Source organism: Moschus berezovskii, chromosome 24 (assembly GCF_049115385.1).
Source record: "Moschus berezovskii isolate FMDL1 chromosome 24, NW_MosBer_1.0, whole genome shotgun sequence".
NCBI classification, from domain to species: Eukaryota; Metazoa; Chordata; class Mammalia; order Artiodactyla; family Moschidae; genus Moschus; species Moschus berezovskii.
Window position 1 is genome coordinate 12,294,873 of NC_142483.1, and position 20,747 is coordinate 12,315,619.

Consider the following 20,747-nt stretch of genomic DNA (forward strand, 5'->3'; position numbering starts at 1 on the left):
GGCCTCTTGCACCAGTTAGCCAAGTCACAAAAGCAAAGGAAAAGTTTTTGAAGGAAATTAAAAGTACTACTCCAATGAACACAGAAATGATAACACAGTAAGATAGCCTTATTGCTGATAAGAAGAAAGTGTTAGTGGTCTGGACAGGAGGTCAAACCAACCACAACAATCCCGTCAGCCAATGAGTAATCCAGAGCAAGGCCTGAACTCTCTTCAATTTGATGAAGGCTGAGAGAGTTAAGGTGTGGAATAAAAGTCTGAAGCTAGCAGAGACTGGTTCGTGAGGTTTAAGGAAAGAAGTCATCTCTATAAAGTGCAAGGTGAAGCAGCCAGTGCTGATAAAAAAGCAGCAGCAAGTTAATCCAGAAGATCTAGCTGAAATTATTAATAAAAGTAGCTATACTAAACAACAGATTTTCAAGGCAGATAAAATATACTTATCATGGAAGAAGAATCCAAGGCTTTCACAACTAGAGAGAAGTCAGTGCCCGGCTTCAAAGTTTCAAAGGACAGGCTGACTCTCTTGATAGGGCTAATATAGCTGGTGACTTAAAAGTTGAAACCAGTGCTCACTTTACTATTCTGAAAAATCCTAGGACCCTTAAGAATTATGACAAATATATTCTGCTTGTGCTCAATAAATGGAACAACAGACTGGATGACAGCACATCTGTTTACAACATGGTTTAAGCCTGCTGTTGAGACCTACTGCTCAAAAATATTTTCAAAACAGAACAGTACTGCTCATTGAAAATGCACATGGTCACCCAAGAGCTCTGAAGGAGATGTACAAGATTAATGTTGTTTTCATGCCTACAGACACAACATCCATTCTGTAGCCCACGAACCAAAGAGAAATTTCGACTTTTAAGTCTTACTATTGAAGAAATACATTTTGTAAGGCTATAGCTGCCGTGGATAGTGATTCCTTTGATGGATCCGGGAAAATTCAACTGAAAATTTTCTGGAAAGGATTTGTTATTCTAGACGTCATTAAGAACATTCGTGATTCAAGGAAAGAACATGAACATCAATAGGAACTTAGAGAAGTGGATTCCAACCCTCATGGGTTACTTTGAGGGGTTTAAGACTTCAGTGGAGGAAATATCAGCAGATGGGATAGAAACAGTAAGAGAACTAGAATTAAAAATAGAGCCTGAAGATATGACTGAACTGCTACAATCTCATGATAAAACTTTAACATTGAGGAGTTACTTTGTATGGGTGAGCAAAGAAAGTAGTTTCTTGAGATAGAATCTACTCCTGTGAAAATACTGTGAAGATTGTTGAAACAGCAACAAAAGATTGAGAATATTACATAAACTTAGTTGATAAAGCAGCATCAGGATTTCAGAGGACTGACTCCAATTTTGAAAGAAGTTCTCCTGTGGGTAAAACATTATCCAACAGCATCTCATGCTATAGACAAATCACTGGTGAAAAGAAGAGTGAACTGATGTGGGAAACATCATTGTTGTCTTATTTTAAGGAGCTGGCACAGCCACCTCAACTTTCAGCAACCACCTCCCTGATCAGTCAGCAGACATCAACAGAAGCAAGACCCTTCACCAGCAAAAAAGATTCCAACTTGCTGAAGGCTCAGATGATGGTCAGCATTTTTAAGCAATACGGTCTTTTTAAATTGGGGTACATACACAGCTTTTTTAGACCTAAGGCTGTTCACTTAACTACAGTACAGTGTGAACATAGCTTTCATATGCATGCGGAAAACAAAAAGCTGTGTGCCTCACTTTAGTGTGATATTCACTTCACTGCAGTAGTCTAGAAACGAACCCACAGTATCTCCAAGTTTTGCCTATATATACATGTATTATATGTAATATGCATTATACAAATATGATATACAAATATTTATATACATATTTGTACAAGGCAATAAAAGTACATAGTGGTGTTAAATCTTAAAATTTGTTTCTTTTTAAATAAAGCCCTTCAGCTACAATGAAGGGACTGATTAAAAGAGTTATTTAACCCTATTCTCTTCAGAATCATATTAGCAACTATAAATATAACCCTGAAATACAACATCTTGTTTTTCACTATACTGATTTCGCTAGCTATTTTGACAAACAATAAAGACACAAGAACTTTGAACATCTTTTTAACCTACCTCATTCGAAGGCTTGACTTCGTCATTTCATGTTCAATTTCTGCCTTTTTCATGTAAAATATTTTTTTAATAGAATTTGCATCCTGTTAAGATAAAATTACTTGGCTTAGAAAAAGTATAGAAAAAAATGGGCAGTTTAAAATGCCCTCCATCATGTACTGGACACTTTCTATGGCACTCCTTGCATGTGGAGTAGCCTTCCATCCAATATGCACACAGCTGCATCCTCTAACCTTTCCACAGGCTCTCAAAACATCTCTGTAATTAAATAAAAGTTGAGAAGCCTCTCAGCTCTTCCACAATTAGTCAGCTAAAAGGCAAAGATCTAATGCTAAACAGGGAAAAACAGGGGTGAGAATACAATGGACTCTACCTGAGTTGAAACAAAAGTACACTTCTAAGATTAAAGACTAGGCACATAAATTTTGGATGAACATACTTGCTTAAATTAAGAGCATATATCAAATTCAAAGTTTCCCTTCACTCCAAAATTTAGTCTCGGACCATTAATCAGACTAAAAAGCAAAATTCTTAACTGCATCAACAATTGGTACTATACTACTCAAATGTCTTATCAAGGATTAACAATACAAGGACTTCATTCTTGATTTTCCAAGTTCCTTAACAGATGCAAGACAAAAGTTAAAATTAACTACCAAAAGCAACTAAGTGAGTCAGCATTCCATAAATCTAAATGACTTTATTCCCAAAAGATTTTCTAAACAACCTTTGCTAAGTTCCCAGTGATAAATTATTAATTTAAAAAATTTCTACAAGCAACAGTTCATTATAGTTCATTTTGTAGAAGGACTACAAAACTTCTAGGAGAGAACTGCAAAGCAATAAAGGTCATTTTACATTGTACACAATACTATACAGAGTGACTTTTCTATCAACGAGGTTTAAATGAAAGGACTGTATCAATATTTAACTACAAAGTGGACCAAAAATGAACCTTGTGTGGATCAAAAAGAAACATAGATGAATGGATTAAACCAAGGATTTATATAGTCAACTGATTTTCAAGAGGGTTGCCAGGACAATTTAACAGGGAAAGAATAGTCTTTAATACAAGGCACTGGATGAATGTGGACTCCAACCTCACACCTACCTCATGTATATAAAAATTAACTCAAAATGGTTCAAAAATGTAAATGCTAGAACAATAAAATTTTTAGAAGAAAACAAAGGTATAAATCTTTGCAGTCTTAGATTAGGTAATGGTTTCTTAGGTAAGACATTAAAAGCACAAGAAAATCTAAGAAAAAACAGACAAACTGGACTTATCAAAATTAAAAACTTAATTAAAATTGAGAAGTTTTTCTCTTGGGAGCGGGGGGGATGGGGTGGGGGAGTGGGGTAAGGTGGGGTAGGGGGCCCTGCAGCACACAACATGTGGGATCTTAGTTTCCCAACCAGGGACTGAAACCCCTGCAGTGGAAGTTCAGTCTCCTAACCACTGGACTGCCAAGGAATTCCCAAAATTTAAAACTTCTGTGGGTTAAAGGATATTATCATGAAAATGAAAAGAAAGTCTATAGAATGGGAAAAAATATTTGTACATCATATGTCAAGTCTACTGTTTAGATGATAAAAAGAACTGTAACAACAATAAAAAGACAGTTAACCAAAGTTAAAAGTGAAGTGAAGTGAAGTCACTCAGTCGTGTCCGACTCTTTGTGACCCCATGGACTGTAGCCTACCAGGCTCCTCTGTCCATGGGATTTTCCAGGCAATAGTACTGGAGTAGATTGCCATTTCCTTCTCCAAACCAAAGTTAAAAGGGGGGGTAAAAATCTGAAAATTTGTTTCAAAGGCCAATATGCACATGAAAAGATGTTCAACATCACTAATCATTAGAAAATGCTAATCAGGGGATTCCCTGGTGGCCGAATGGTTAGGATTCCAGGTTTTCACTGTTCACTGAACTTGTTGGCCCCAAGTTCAATTCCCACTGGGGGAACTACAATCATAGGGCACTGGCCAGGAAAAAAAAAAGGCTAATGAAAACCAAAATGAGATACTACTGCATACTTACTAGCAATAAAACAAAACCAAAAACAGAAACAAGAATCGGTGAGGATGTGGAGAAATTACACTTGCACACTGCTAGTGGGAATGGAGGTGCAGTGGCTTTAAGAACAATTTAAAAACAATTTTAACCTCAAAAAAGTTAAAAATATAGTCTACCAACTGGCCCAGCAGTACTTGGATGCAACTCAAAAACGACAGAATGATCTCTGTTCGTTTCCAAGGCAAACCATTCAAGATACAGTAATCCAAGCCTATGTCCCAACCAGTAACGCTGAAGAAGCCGAAGTTGAACGGTTCTATGAAGACCTACAAGACCTTTTAGAACTAACACCCAAAAAAGATGGCCTTTTCATTATAGGGGACTGGAATGCAAAAGTAGGAAGTCAAGAAACACCTGGAGTAACAGGCAAATTTGGCCTTGGAGTATGGAATGAAGCAGGGCAAAGGCTAATAGAGTTTTTGCCAAAAGAACACACTGGTCATAGCAAACACCCTCTTCCAACAACACAAGACATGGACATCACCAGATGGTCAACACCGAAATCAGACTGATTATATTCTTTGCAGCCAAAGATGGAGAAGCTCTATACAGTCAGCAAAAACAAGACCAGGAGCTGACTGTGGCTCAGATCATGAACTCCTTAATGTCAAATTCAGACTTAAATTGAAGAAAGCAGGGAAAACCACCAGACCATTCAGATATGACCTAAATGAAATCCCTTATGATTATACAGTGGAAGTGAGAACAGATTTAAGGGACTAGATCTGATAGACAGAGGGCCTGACGAACTTTGGATGGAGGTTCATGACACTGTACAGGAAACAGGGACCAAGACCATCCCCATGGAAAAGAAATGCAAAAAAGCAAAATGGCTGTCTGATGAGGCCTTACAAATAGCTGTGAAAAGAAGAGAAATGAAAAGCAAAGGAGAAAAGGAAAGATATAAGCATCTGAATGCAGAGTTCCAAGGAACAGCAAGGAGAGATAAGAAAGCCTTCCTCAGCGATCAATGCAAAGAAATAGAGGAAAACAACAGAATAGGAAAGACTAGAGATCTCTTCAAGAAAATTAGAGATACCAAGGGAACATTTCATGCAAAGATGGGCTCAATAAAGGACAGAAATGGTATGGACCTAACAGAAGCAGAAGATATTAAGAAGAGGTGGCAAGAATACACAGAAGAACTGTACAAAAAAGATCTTCACGACCCAGATAATCACGATGGTGTGATCACTGACCTAGAGCCAGACATCCCGGAATGTGAAGTCAAGTGGGCCTTAGAAAGTATCACTACGAACAAAGTTAGTGGAGGTGATGGAATTCCAGTTGAGCTATTTCAAATCCTGAAAGATGATGCTGTGAAAGTGCTGCACTCAATATGTCAGCAAATTTGGAAAACTCAGCAGTGGTCACAGGACTGGAAAATGTCAGTTTTCATTCCAATCCCAAAGAAAGCCAATGCCAAAGAATGCGCAAACTACCGCACAACTGCACTCATCTCACATGCTAGTCAAGTCATGCTCAAAATTCTCCAAGCCAGGCTTCAGCAATACATGAAATGTGAACTTCCAGATGTTCAATCTGGTTTCAGAAAAGGCAGAGGAACCAGAGATCAAATTGCCAACATCCGCTGGATCATGGAGGAAGCAAGAGAGTTCCAGAAAAACATCTATTTCTGCTTCATTGACTATGCCAAAGCCTTTGACTGTGTGGATCACAATAGACTGTGGAACATTCTGAAAGAGATGGGAATACCAGACCACCTGACCTGCCTCTTGAGAAACCTGTATGCAGGTCAGGAAGCTACAGTTAGAACTGGACATGGAACAACAGACTGGTTCCAAATAGGAAAAGGAGTACGTCAAGGCTGTATATTGTCACCTTGCTTATTTAACTTATATGCAGAGTACATCATAAGGAACGCTGGGTTGGAAGAAGCACAAGCTGGAATCAAAATTGCCGGGAGAAATATCAGTAACGTCAGATACGCAAATGACACCATCCTTATGGCAGAAAGTGAAGAGGAACTCAAAAGCCTCTTGATGAAAGCGAAAGAGGAGAGTTAAAAGGTTGGCTTGAAGCTCAACATTCAGAAAACAAAGATCATGGCATCTGGTCCCATCACTTCATGGGAAATAGATGGAAAAACAGTGGAAACTTTATTTTTTGGGGCTACAAAATCACTGTGGATGCTGATTGCAGCCATGAAATTAAAAGATGTTTACTCCTTGGAAGGAAAGTTATGACCACCCTATATAGCATATTAAAAAGCAGAGACATTACTTTGCCAACAAAGGTCCGTCTAGTCAAGGCTATCGTTTTTCCAGTGGTCATGTGTGGATGTGAGAGTTGGACTGTGAAGAAAGCTGAGCGCCGAAGAATTGATGCTTTTGAACTGTGGTGTTGGAGAAGACTCTTTAAAGTCCCTTGGACTGCAAGGAGATCCAACGAGTCCATTCTAAAGGAGGTCAGTCCTGGGTGTTCATTGGAAAGACGGATGTTGAGGCTGAAACTCCAATACTTTGGCCACCTCATGTGAAGTGTTGACTCACTGGAAAAGACTCTGATGCTGGGAGGGATTGGGAGCAGGAGGAGAAGGGATCGACAGAGAATGAGATGGCTGGATGGCATCATCGACTCGATGGACATGAGTTTTTTTTTTTTTGAAGTGATTAATTTTTTATTTTTTTTAAAAACAATTTTAGGAATCTTTACTTAAAAACAACCTTATCTTAAAATGGAGTAACTTTGGTTTTACGAGCAGCAAGCAAAGTACAGAAGCAAAAATGCATTACAGGAACATTAAGTTCTACCTTAGGTCACAGCGTCTAAACTGAAATCACACCCATAATATCATTTTTCAGGATATCTGGGAAATAGTTATTTCCCAGAATGTCTGAACCATAGCTACTCTATTTTGACTTTTAATTGTAAAAAAAATATATATATTTTTTAATAGCCAAAGCAGATTTCACCATTAATGACGTCAGTGTTTTTCTAGGTATGAGAAGATGTAAGAATTGGAACTCATAATACCTTTTTCTCAAAAGATCTAACTACCTGAAGGCCTGTTCTGCCAGCTTTTTTTTTTTTCAGAGCACAGAGTGCCTCATTCCTGATTTTCACCCTGAACTTCTTTCAGGGGGTGTTGAAGGTCAGCAGCTTGCAATGGTCATGATGTAATCTTTGTAGAGGCAGCTGGGTCCCTTCATAGCCACATATCTGACCATGTGACACCATTTCATGGCCATTGTGTCCCACGGTGCTGGGAAGGCTCATTCTCAGGTCTAGGGAAGTGATGGGCCACTCAGTGTGCTAAAATTGGACCAGGCCTTGCAAGTAGCAAAAGTCTCTGGACCACTGTCTTACTAGCCTCCTGGTCCAGGAAAATATTTCCTCCTGTTGCTTTTTCCCATACCCAGAGTCACATTATTACAATTATTATTCCAATTATGGAACTGTCAGTTCAGCATTATATCACAGGCTCAGTGAAACAAGTAACATAGAAAATAATATAGCCATCAGTTCAGTTCAGTTCAGTTCAGTTCAGTCGCTCAGTCGTGTCCGACTCTCCGCGACCCCATGAATCACAGCACGCCAGGCCTCCCTGTCCATCACCAACTCCCGGAGTTCACTCAAACTCATGTCCACAGAATCGGTGATGCCATCCAGCCATCTCATTCTCCGTCGTCCCCTTCTCCTCCCGCCCCCAACCTTTCCCAGCATCAGAGTCTTTTCCAGTGAGTCAACTCGTCTCATGAGGTGACCAAAGTATTGGAGTTTCAGCTTTAGCATCAGTCCCTCCAATGAACATCCAGGATTGATCTCCTTTAGAATGGACTGGTTGGATCTCCTTGCAGTATAAGGGACTCTCAAGAGTCTTCTCCAACACCACAGTTCAAAAGCATCGATTCTTCGGCGATCAGCTTTCTTCACAGTCCAACTCTCACATCCATACATGACCACGGGAAAAACCATTGCCTTGACTAGACGGACCTTAGCTAGCAGTTATTAGTAAAATAAGAATTATAAGTCAAGAACTTTCATTAGATAAAGCCTGGTATACCCCAAGTCACCTGACTTCATTTGTTAAATGATTATAGTCTGGTGTTAATCTCCTGGTTGTACAGTATGGACCATCCGACCTTTATCTGAAGATTGGTTACTGAGAGAAGCCTTAGAAACTAACCTAGAGTGTCCTTTTTAATAACTTAATTAAATCTTTTAGCAGTATCATGTAACAAGGAACTGTCTCAGCAGTGAGTCTTAGTAAACACTGCTACTGCTGCTGCTGCTGCTAAGTCACTTCAGTCGTGTCTGACTCTGTGTGACCCCATAGACGGAAGCCCACCAGGCTTCCCTGTCCCTGGGATTCTCCAGGCAAGAACACTGGAGTGGGTTGCCATTTCCTTCTCCAATGTGTGAAAGTGAAAAGTGAAAGTGAAGTCGCTCAGTCGTATCCGACCCTTAGCAACCCCAGGGACTGCAGCCTACCAGGCTCCTCCGTCCATGGGATTTTCTAGGCAAGAGTACTGGAGTGGCTTGCCATTGCCTTCTCCGTGGACATGAGTTTGAATGAACTCCGGGAGTTGGTGATGGACAGGGAGGCCTGGAGTGCTGCGATGCATGGGGTCGCAAAGAGTCGGACACAACTGAGCGACTGAACTGAGCTGTACTGAACATATTCAATAAAAATGAAAATACATGTGCATATAAAAACTTATACATGAATGTTCACAGCAGCATTATTTATAATACCCCAAAAGTAGAAGCAACTTAAATGCCTAGCAATTGATAAATGAGTGACTAAAATATGACATATAGATTTAATTGAATACTATTTGGGAATAAAAAGAAATACATGATACAAAAGGAACACCTTGAAAACATGATGCTAAGTAAAAGAAGCCAGTCACAAAGGACTACAAATTGTAAGATTCCATTTATATGAAATGTTGAAAACACGTAAATTCACAGAGATAGAAAGTAGACTGGTGGCAGTTGCCTAGGGTTAGGGAGACTAGGAGGAAATGGAGAGTGACGGCTAATTCATTGTGGTGATGGCTACACAACTCAGTGAATATACTAAAAGTCATTAAATTATACACTTTGGGTAAAATGTATGGTATGTGGTTCTTACACAAAAATATTGGCTCTAAATTAAAATCTGTATTCTTATCAATGAAAGCAACAACAAAACTAACCTTGAATACTTGAGAACCAGGCTCATTGTAAGTTTTGGCGTTTTTTGCTAGGAGATCTATATCTTTGGCCATTGCGTGAATACTCTTGTAGCTTCCATTCTATAGTAAACAATAAAATATAGCAGTTACTCTTAAAGACAGTTAAGCAACATGACCTTAAAAAAAAACCTCCATATATTTTTAAACTCTCACCATACTCTAAGACTTTACTGGAAAGTACATATGTGAACAATACATAAAGTCATCTTCTCTTTTATAGACTATTACTACTGTCCATTTACAAAGAAGTTTTTGAAATAGGTAACAAAACCAGAGCTACATTATTCTCATAAAAACAACTTCAGTTCAGTTCAGTTCAGTCGCTCAATCGTATACAACTCTTTGCGACCCCATGAATCACAGCAGGCCAGGCCTCCCTGTCTATCACCTTACACTTTTTAAAAAATCAGATAAAGTAAAAGTTGTTTTATTTAGCAAATATATAGTGTTTACTCTGTGCCAATCACTGTTCTAAATGTTTCATGAAAACTAATTCACTAAAGGGCAGAGACTTTGGAGCCAGACTATCTGGATTCAAATCCTAAGCCTTAAAAAAAAAATCCTACCTCTTCTCATTAGTTGATGACTCAGGCAAGTGACTTACCATCTCTGTGTTTTAGTTTTCTTATCTGTAAATAACAGTATCTTTCTTACAGAGGTGTTATAAGAATTAACTAGCTAACACATAGCAATTCTACAGCAATTCTATCTGTACTGCTGAAGACACAGGGAGGGGGACACACAAAGAGAACAAAGCATTTTCACTAACCTTATACTCTTAATGTTTGTTGTAGGTAACTTTGAAATACCCTAAAACTATTTGGAAGCCAATAAACAACAAACCTTTCATTGACAATATACCTGTCACAATCAAAAATGTCCATGACCAATGTGCTTTTTGTCCTGAGAGCAAAACTTACTAAAACTATAAAACACTTAAGTCAATGAAAATTTTGCTTTCCTTCCTACAGAAAAAAATACAAAAGGGATGCTATGCCGATTCCTCCAAAGCTACACTCAGTAACACCTCTAATTTGTTTACATTATACTGCTATTAATAATAACTTCTTACAGAAATACCTGCTTCTGTTTTCTTTAAAAAGCCTAAAAAATGACCATAGGCCAATCTGCCCTAAACCACAGATTTTTAAATATGGTACACATTCATACCTGTATCCTCTGGGCAATGGTCTTGAGATCTATAGGCTCCTTAATAATTGCATAATAGTCTGGATATTGCTGAAAAACAAAACCCAGGCATGATTAATAAGTGAAAGTATCCAGCTAATGAGAAAACAAGGAAGTACACTGATCATCTGTTAATCAATTGAGTAGCTTTTGAGATAAAGCCTAAAGACACGCATATTTTTTGTTATATTTGAAGCAGAAATCATTTGATTTTTACAAGCTCCATGAGATACCCAAGAGCATGCTGGAGGACTTTACAGTTAGTATTTGGTTATATAACTAACATGCCACAATTTAATGTTTTTAAATTTCCTAAATCCACAGATCACACAATTTTATATTTAAGATCCCAAGATATCTATGTGGGGAAATGAAGCAGAAGGTTTTCAAAGAATTTATTATAAGCTCTTTTAATTCAGCAATCTATAACACAATTATATCCTACTTCATATGAAATACTAAGGACCTATAAGAAATCAGGGTGTAAAATTGTTTAGTTGCTAAGTCGTGTCTGATTCTTGTGACCCCATGTACTATAGCCTGCCAGGCTCCTCTGTTCACGGGATTTCCCAGACATGAATACTGGAGTGGGTTGCCATTTCCTTCTCTGGGGGATCTTCCCAACCCAAACTCTATTCCTGACTGAGCGACTTCACTTTTCACAGAGACTGTACTCTTATTTCCTTACTGTGGTAAAAAAATACATAAAATTTACTGTTTAACCTTTTTAAGTGTATAGTTCAGCAGCTTTAAATAAATTCACATTATTGTGCAACCATTACCATCATCCATCTCCATAACTTTTCATCTTTCCAAACTCAAATTTCATACCCATTCAACAATAACTCTCCACCTTCCCCTCCTTCAGCCCCTGGAAATCACAATTTTACTTTTTCTTTCTATGAATTTGGCTGTTAAGTACTTCCTAAAAGAAGTATCATACAATATTTAGGAAGTACATACTTCCTAAAAGAAGGATCATACAATATTTGTTCTTTACGATTGGCTTATTTCACTTACCATGATGTGTTCAGGGCTTATTCTTACTGTAGCATGAGTCAAGAATTTCATTCTTTTTAAAGGCTGAATAATACTCCATTGTGTTTATATACTACATTTTATTTATCTATTCATATATCGAGGAACACCTGAGATTTTTCCATGTTTCAGCTATTGTGAATTATACTGCTACGAACACGGTTGTACAAATATCTCTTTAAGACCCTGATTTCACTCTTCTAGATATATATCTAAAGCTGAATTGCTGGATCATATGATAATTCCATATGTAATTTTTAACGAACTGTCATACTGTTTTTCTTAACATTTTAAACATATGACCAACATAAACCAGCGTATTTTTCACACTTCAGACAGCAGAGTTCAGATACACTATTTCTAATGTCATAATTGTCCTACAACTAGTGTTGTTGATGACGGATGGGTAAAGCTGCACTCCACCTGTCAGTCAACAAACACTTCTTGCAAGCCTCTGACGTGCTGGGTTCCAACTACATGACAGGAACACGAAAGAAAATATGTCAGAGTCTTCATTCTTAAGAAATTCAGTCCTTGTCCTTAAAGAGAAAATGCTCACAATGAGTTATAAAGGAGTACTTCTAAAGTATGTGTATAGTGGAGTACTTCTGAAAGTATGTCCTTATCTAGAAATACAAGAATGTGAAGGTCATAGAAATTTTTGCAGTTCCAAAAGCTGAAGTGGAATATCAGATATGTCAATTGCTCTTTGGGCGTGAAGACACATGGGGCTCTAACACTTTTAAAGGGTTCCACTGGTCTAGAAAACCTCTTCCATGTTGGGGTAGAAGGGCACTGATCAGGAAGAACTTAATTATCTTCCTCTCATTCTGACTCTTGAGCAGAGAATGTTTCTTTTCTTTTGTAAATAAAAGGTTTAATTTAGGTGCTTATTTTATCATTTAATAATCACAAATCTTAGAAACAACCTACAACAAGAATAAATCATGAAGATACTAGGCTAAATGAAATAAGCCAGACACAAACAAACAGATACTGTTATGATTCTTCTTAAATGAGGTACTGAGTGTAGTCAAGTTCAGAGAAGCAGAACTGTGGTTTCCAGGAACCGGCAGGAGGGAAAAGTAGTGAGTTCCTGTTTAACAGATAGGAAGATGAAGACGTTCTGGAAAGAGATGGTGGTGACAGCTGCACAATAATATGAACGCACTTAATGCCACTGAACTTTGTACTTAAAATTGGTTAAAAGGTAAATCTTAGATTATTGAATACTTTACGACCACAAAAATGAAAAACAAACAAAAAGAAATTCCAATTATAAAACCAAAAACACACACAAAAAAATCCATAACCTTTTGCTGAAGTAAAATGACAGAACAAATTCTATGTGCTTACTCCTGAGGCCACGACTATGTGCTTACTCCTGAGGCCACGACTATGTGCTTACTCCTGAGGCCACGAGGAGGATCTCTTGGCTACCTCCAACGCCTTCCATTACCCTTACTCTACTTACTAAAAAGTAACAATTTATGAAGTACTTAAAAAAGAACAAAATCAACACTTTAATTCACTTGTCTTTAACTATATCACTTACCACTTTAGAAGGCAGCTTCTGAAAAAGTTCGCTAATGAGACGTCCTGATGGATTTGTGGCTACAACTATGGCTTCAAGAAGCTGCTCCAGGATCTCCTTCAAATAACCTGGAGAAGACTGGGAGTACAGAGGTATGAGGAATGAGAGAAGAAAAGAATAAGAAAAATGCAAAAGTAAATGCTGATATTAAACAGCTTCTAAACTTTTAAGGCCAATTCAAAAGAGCAACTTCTAAACAATACTTACATTAAGCACAATGTTCATGAATACCACACTTTAGACTCACAATATTCAACATATAAGACAAGTGATTAGCTGAGACTCCCCAACCACATAGCTTAGAGAAGAATCAATGTAACACTGATGAAAGCAGACTAGAATACTCATATTTAAGTCATTTACTTACTAGTTAAAATATAATACCAGCGTTAGCTTCAAAGAGAATTATGTCCTATAAGCAAGATTCCTCTACTCCCAACCCAACCAACTTCTCTGGAAACATGTTGCAGATGACAAAGGCAGCAGGGTATATGAACGCATTCACAAAACTTATTCTCTGGATGTCTTACTATTTAAAGTTGCAGAAGAGAGATACAATGCCTTTTACTGTTCTTTTTCCTCTTTTTAAATATGTGCACTCATTCAGCAAGTATTTTTCAGTCCCTACATGTCAGGCAGGGTCTAGGTGTCTGAACAGTGAACCAGGTGATAGCTTTTTGGAGCTATCATTCTACTTGAGGAAGACGGAAAGTAAACACATAAACTAATACTAAATACTTATTTCACAATACAGTGATAAAAACTGAGGATCACACAACAGCTTGATGTGATGATGGGAAAGGAGGAGCAGAGAGCGAACAATCTGATAGAGTGGTTAGGAAAGTCTTCTCCCAGTTTACATTAAGTGACGTTAGAATAAAGCAAAAGAGATAGTCACAGGCAGAGCCAAAGGAAGCAAAAGTACGAGCAACTGCAAAATTCCAGAGGCAGGAAGACCCTTAACATGTTCGAGGAACAGAAACCAACCTAACCCACAAAAATATTCCTAACTAACATGATTCCACCGACTTTGCAACTTTCAATCACAACACAGACCACCTTTACATAATACCTCAATCTAACAACACTGGATGTCCCTGTCATTGGAGTGGGGCTCTCTGGCTGTGCATCAGTTTACCCTTCCAGTTACCAACACGACTGCACAGAAAGCCTAGCTGCCACAGTGGCCATGAGAAATCACAAGCAGGGGCCCGGTCAACCTCCCAGCAGCCGATCCATCACCCATTCTGGTGGCACACGTACTCCTTCCGTCACTGTGCCTTGACTGTCTTGCCCGTCTTCATCATCATCTTCATCATCTGCTTCTCCTTTCTGAACAAACTCATTTCTTGTTCGAAGGTACAAATCCCAGAGTTTGCAAGCAGCTTTATATTCAGGAGAATCTGGCTGTACATTAGCAAAGAGAAGAGGAAAAGATATCACTTAGCATTTTATTAGAAATCAATGACTATTTCTAAAGCATCCTGTTCCAACACATTGGTATGCTAAAATATAACTCTGAAAACTATCACAAATTTTAAAATTCTTATAAGTAAATGATATATGGGCCTCAATTCTCTTCTGAAGAGCTAACTGTATGTTTTAAAGGCATTCTGAAATCAAATAATTTTATTATTTCTATTTATGTCCTATCTCATTAAAAAAGACTTGAAGAAGATAAATAATTTGCAAAATTAAGGGTAATTATTACTAATATATTTTGCAGGAACATTCATGCAAAGATGGGCTCGATAAAGGACAGAAATGGTAGGGACCTAACAGAAGCAGAAGATATTAAGAGGTAGCAAGAATACACAGAAGAATTATATAAAAAATATCTTCACGACTCAGATAATCACGATGGTGAGATCACTCACCTAGAGCCAGACATCCTGGAATGTGAAGTCAAGTGGGCGAAAGTATCACGATGAACAAAGTTAGTAGAGGTGACGGAATTCCAGTTGAGCTATTTCAAATCCTAAAAGATGATGCTGTGAAAGTGCTGCACTCAATATGTCAGCAAATTTGGAAAACTCAGTAGTGGCCACAGGACTGGAAAAGGTCAGTTTTCATTCCAATCCCAAAGAAAGGCAATGCCAATGAATGTTCAAACTACCACAGAATTGCACTCATCTCACACGCTAGTAAAGTCATGCTCAAAATTCTCCAAGCCAGGCTTTAGCAATACGTGAACCGTGAACTTCCAGATGTCCAAGCTGGTTTTAGAAAAGGCAGAGGAACCAGAGATCAAATTGCCAATGTTCGCTGGATCATGAAAAAAGCAAGAGAGTTCCAGAAAAACATCTATTTCTGCTTCACTGACTATGCCAAAGCCTTTGACTGTGTGGATCACAATAAACTGTGGAAAATTCTGAAAGGGATGGGAATACCAGGCCACCTGACCTGCCTCTCGAGAAACCTGTAACCTGGTCAGGAAGCAACAGTTAGAACTGTACATGGAACAACAGACTGGTTCCAAATAGGAAAAGGAGTACGTCAAGGCTGTATATTGTCACCCTGCTATTTTAACTTTTACGCAGAGTACATCACGAGGAACGCTGGGCTGGAAGAAGCACAAGCTGGAATCAAGACTGCCAGGAGAAATATCAATAACCTCAGATATACAGATGACACTACCCTTATGGCAGAAAGTGAAGAGGAACAAGAAGCTTTTGCCTCTTGATGAATGTGAAAGAGAATGAAAAAGTTGGCTTAAAGCTCAACATTCAGAAAACTAAAATCATGGCATCTGGTCCCATCACTTCATGGGAAATAGATGCGGAAACAGTGGAAACAGTGTCAGACTTTATTTTTTGGGGCTCCAAAATCACTGCAGACAGTAACTGCAGCCATGAAATTAAAAGACACTTACTCATTGGAAGGAAAGTTATGACCACCCTAGATAGCATATTAAAAAGCAGATACATTACTTTGCCAACAAAGGTCCGTCTAGTCAAGGCTATGGTTCTTCAGGTGGTCATGTATGGATGTGAGAGTTGGACTGTGAAGAAAGCTGAGCACCGAAGAATTGACGCTTTTTGAACTATGGTGTTGGAGAAGACTCTTGAGAGTCCCTTGGACTGCAAGGAGATCCAACCAGTTCATTCTAGAGGAGATCAATTCTGGGTATTCACTGGAAGGACTGATGCTAAAGCTGAAACTCCAATACTTTGGCCACCTCATGCGAACAGTTGACTCACTGGAAAAGACTCTGATGCTGGGAGGGATTGGGGGCAGGAGGAGAAGGGGACAACAGAGGATGAGATGGCTGGATGGCATCACCGACTCGATGGATAAGAGTTTGAGTGAACTCAGGGAGTTGGTGATGGACAGGGAGGCCTGGCATGCTGCGATTCATGGGTTCGCAGAGTCGGACACGACTGAGCGACTGAACTGAACTGAACAAAGAGAGGCCAGATAAGCAACCTGAGATAAGCAACAAATCTTCTCCAGAAGAACTTCAACCTCAGCCTAAGAATCTCCAGTCTCCAAGAAATATAAGCTCATAGTCAAAATTGATGAAACACGTAAGCCTAAGAGTCACAAGAGAAAGCAAGCAGAAATGACAGCAAAAACACACATGTGAGTAATTCAGATAATAAATTATCTGCTGTAGAATAAAAAATAAGTATGGTGAATATGTTTAAAGAAATAATAGGATTGAAGATACAAGCAATTCCCTCAAAAGAAACTACTTGCAAAATAAGGAAAATATAAACATTAAAATGTAAAAACTCAGAAGATTAAGAGATTTCAAAGAAAAACGTAAGAACTAAAGATATTACCTAAAAAGCAACACTGACACAATAAAAGGGATCTACATAAAGTTAAGAGAAATGGAAACCTAAGAAAATTCAAATATAACATCCAATCAGAGTCCTACAAGGAGAAGAGAGAATGGGGCAAGGGCACTATACAAAGACATACAACTTTCCAGAACTGACGAAAAACAACAACCCAAAGATTTAGACAGATCTACAACTCCCAAATTCTATAAATAAGAAGATAATCATATCTACACATTATCACAGTGAAACTGAAGTGAAAAAGAAGATACTTAAGATAGAAAGAAAAGACAGATAACCTTCAAGGGAACTACAGTTATACTGACAGATGACTTCTCAATAGCAATATAAGAATGAAGAATAAAGAGAGTAGTATGTTTGTGAGTAAAAATACTGACTATACAAAAATAACATTTTATGGGATTAAAAATTTGTCACAATAGAACTGAAATACAAAACATCAGAAGCATAAATAAAAAGATCAGTTACATTATTTTTTAAGGTTTTATATTATTTAGAAGGATATTTAAAATCCTGATTAATATCTGACTTTGAAAAATTATGCATATTAGAACTTCTTGGATAAAACTAACATATTATTAATGGATCTGACAACTTTCAAATTAAAGAAGAAATTAAAAACAAACTAAAACCAAGAAAAAAATGAAGGAAAAACACCCAAAACAAGGCAGAGAAACAAAAAAAGAAAAAAATTACAAAATGAGGTAAATAGAAAGTAGAAATTTAAATGATAGGAATACAGCCAAATGTAATAATTACTAAAACTGTAAAGAGATGAAATGCTACTGTTAAAAGGTGAAGATCATCAACTAGATTAACAGAAATTCAATTATATGGGGCTTGCAAGAGATACACTAGTATTAAAAAGATATGAAGAGGTTGGAAGAGAATGGAAAACATAAACAAGGTGAACACAAAAATAAAGCTGCTATTACTTTACATGTAATAATATCAGATAAAACAAAATTCAAAAAAGACAATACTAACAATAAAGCAAGCTACCACATAATGCAAAAACAATGTAGGAGGACAACATAACCACTTTCAACTTGTATGCTCCTATTTGCATACTTTCAAAATATATAAAGAAGAAATCAATATGGCTAATAAGGAGAAACAGACAAATCTATCATCAGTCAGATTTTAAAGCACATCATTTGGAAAGTAGATAGTTCATGCAGATAAGTCAGGATATAAATGATATCAGCAACATAATTAAAAAGCTAGATCCAATGGACACATGCAGTGTACTGTACCCAATGAACAGCACTCTTCTATATATTCACAAAATTTATAGCAACTTTATTCACTACTGTTAAAGTAGAAACAACCCAAATGTACATCAACTAAGACACAAAATATGATACATATTCATATAATGGAATATTATTCAGCTATAAAAAAGCAACTACGTACTAATAAACATCACGACAAGAATGAACTCTGAAGAAACTGTGCACAGTGATTAAAAGCTAGTCATCAAAGGCCATACAGTTCAGGAGTCCATTTATATGCAAAGCCCTGAAAAGGGAAGTCCATACAAAAGGAAAGTAGAAAGCAGTAGCTAGAAGCAAGGAGAGGGGGAAATGAAGTTATGCTTGTTGATGGGCATGGTTTTCTTTTTGGGGTAATGAAAAAATTTTGGAGTTAGACAGTGGTGATGGCTGCACAACTTTCAAATATATTAACCCCCCTCCCCAAATTCTACACTTTAAAAGAGTGTGTGAATTATATGTCAATTAAAGAAAAAATATATACACACAGCATTAAGAATTAATTTAACAGTATTTTTACAAAATCTAAATGAAAAAACATTTAAAGCTTTGCTAAAAAGACAAATAAATGAAGATGAACCAAATTTACAGACTGGAATAATAAATATCACAATTATGTCAATTCTCCAAAACTCAATCTACAGAGTCAATGCAATTCCAATACAAATTCAAACAATTTTTTTGGTGCTGTTGACTTAATGCACTAATATTAAAAAGTATAAGGAAAGGGCCAAGATCAAAACAGTTTCTCTGCCAGACAAGAAAATTATAAAATCAAAAAAAATTAAGGTAGACATAGAATAGCCTAGTTTTAGATAAACTGGCCAGAACAAGAGGAACAGAACTAAGACCAGAAAGAGGCCCACAGCCCCTGGAAGTAATGCCGGCAGTAACATAACAGACAAATGTGAAGTGAAAGGCCATTTCAAGGTGCAGCTTATACCTGTGGGAAAAACAAATCCCTACCTCACAAGAGACACACTCAATCCCAGGTATATTAAACGCATGTATACGAAAGACAAAAGTATTAAACTGTTAGGAGAAAAGAATATCTTTACAATCTTTGTGGAGGAGAGATTTCTGACATAAGACACAAAGGATAAAACACAAAGAGTAAGAAATCTGACTATATTAAAATTTTAAGAAACTTCTGTTCATCAAAAGACCCCACAAAGAGTGAAAAAACAGCCACACTGTGCGAGAGGGTATTTGTAACACAGATAACCAAAAAAGGATTAGCACCTAGAACAAAAAAAATTCTAAAAATAAACATGAAAATGACAAACAACCCAAGAGACAAACGGGTAAAAGGTTTGAGCAGACACAGAAGAAACAACAATGGTTCATAATCATATTAACCTTCAGTTTCTTTACTAAGAAGAAAAACACAAACTCAAACTATCAAATGAAAAATCACTACTTACCTATCAGGCTGATAGATATTAAAAAGCCACACAATTATCAAATTGCTATCTTCCAAATTTGATGCTTTCTTACCTTATAATAGGCCTTTGCATTGTTAAAAAGCAGCTGGAAGTCAGCAGTAAGCAGATTAACATCATCATACTCTTCCATTTTTAGTTTCTGTTGGATTTTCATCAAGTCAATGGGCTGAGAAACCACTTCATAATAGTCTGGTTGATTTCTGTCAATAATTTAATGATTTTCAAAAAGTAATAATCAAAAGCCTATAAAACGTTATGTCTCAAAACTATCTGCGGTAATGCCCAACACTCCCAAGTGACAGAGCATACTAGACTTACTCCCATGATCGGAACTGAGAGGGAATAACAAAAGTAAGATGAATACTCGTGCCCTTTTCAAAATACATATTAATGATTATAAAAAAACCCTAAATTTATTATCTGTAATGGTCTTTTATACATTAAATATTTAAGATTTAGGGAACCAATACTAAAACCGTATCAATGGTATCTTCTGCAAATGAAAATGACTTACCTTTCGGGGTTCAAAAAAACAGGTATGCTTCAAAGCATTTTAAACTTACAAAATGGACTGTCCTTCTTCAGGTATAGTGACCACAGAACTTTCTCTGCCAAGTGCTATCAAGTGCCTAGTTTATATGGTGCTCTAACATCAAGTACTCAAGTTACAAAAGAAAAAGATGAGGCCCTCGGCACAAGGAGCTTACCAAAGATAAAAGAGCTTAATACACAAACATGACAAACCTATTTTTAAAAAAAGACATGGGAATGATAAACACAAAATTCAGGATAATGGTTATCTCTTGGAGGGAAGAGGACACTTTAAAGGTAGTTATAATAACATCTTAAGTTGGGTTTTGATTCATGGATATTTACTATTATTTCTTCTGGCTTTTTTCAAAAGTTCCATAAGACATGTAAACCTTCTGAAAAATTATCTAAGCAAATATTTTTTTCAATTTTCCCTCGGGGGTAAATAAAACTCATCCTAGA

General features: G+C 37.2%; 1 protein-coding gene across 41 annotated transcripts in view; it reads right to left on the bottom strand.

Moving 5' to 3' along the window:
- The window catches only part of PBRM1 (polybromo 1), a 110,328-nt gene that overhangs the window by 76,238 nt on the left and 13,343 nt on the right, over positions 1 to 20,747 (bottom strand). For all 41 annotated transcript variants that reach the window (XM_055414004.2, XM_088831844.1, XM_055413999.2 and 38 more), the window contains 6 exons: positions 19,807 to 19,954; positions 14,493 to 14,636; positions 13,191 to 13,307; positions 10,580 to 10,648; positions 9,371 to 9,469; positions 2,132 to 2,214 (listed from right to left, as the gene is read on the bottom strand). In XM_055414004.2, coding sequence (XP_055269979.1) covers positions 2,132 to 2,214; positions 9,371 to 9,469; positions 10,580 to 10,648; positions 13,191 to 13,307; positions 14,493 to 14,636; positions 19,807 to 19,954 — 660 coding nt within the window. The remainder of the gene's footprint in view (positions 1 to 2,131; positions 2,215 to 9,370; positions 9,470 to 10,579; positions 10,649 to 13,190; positions 13,308 to 14,492; positions 14,637 to 19,806; positions 19,955 to 20,747) is intronic.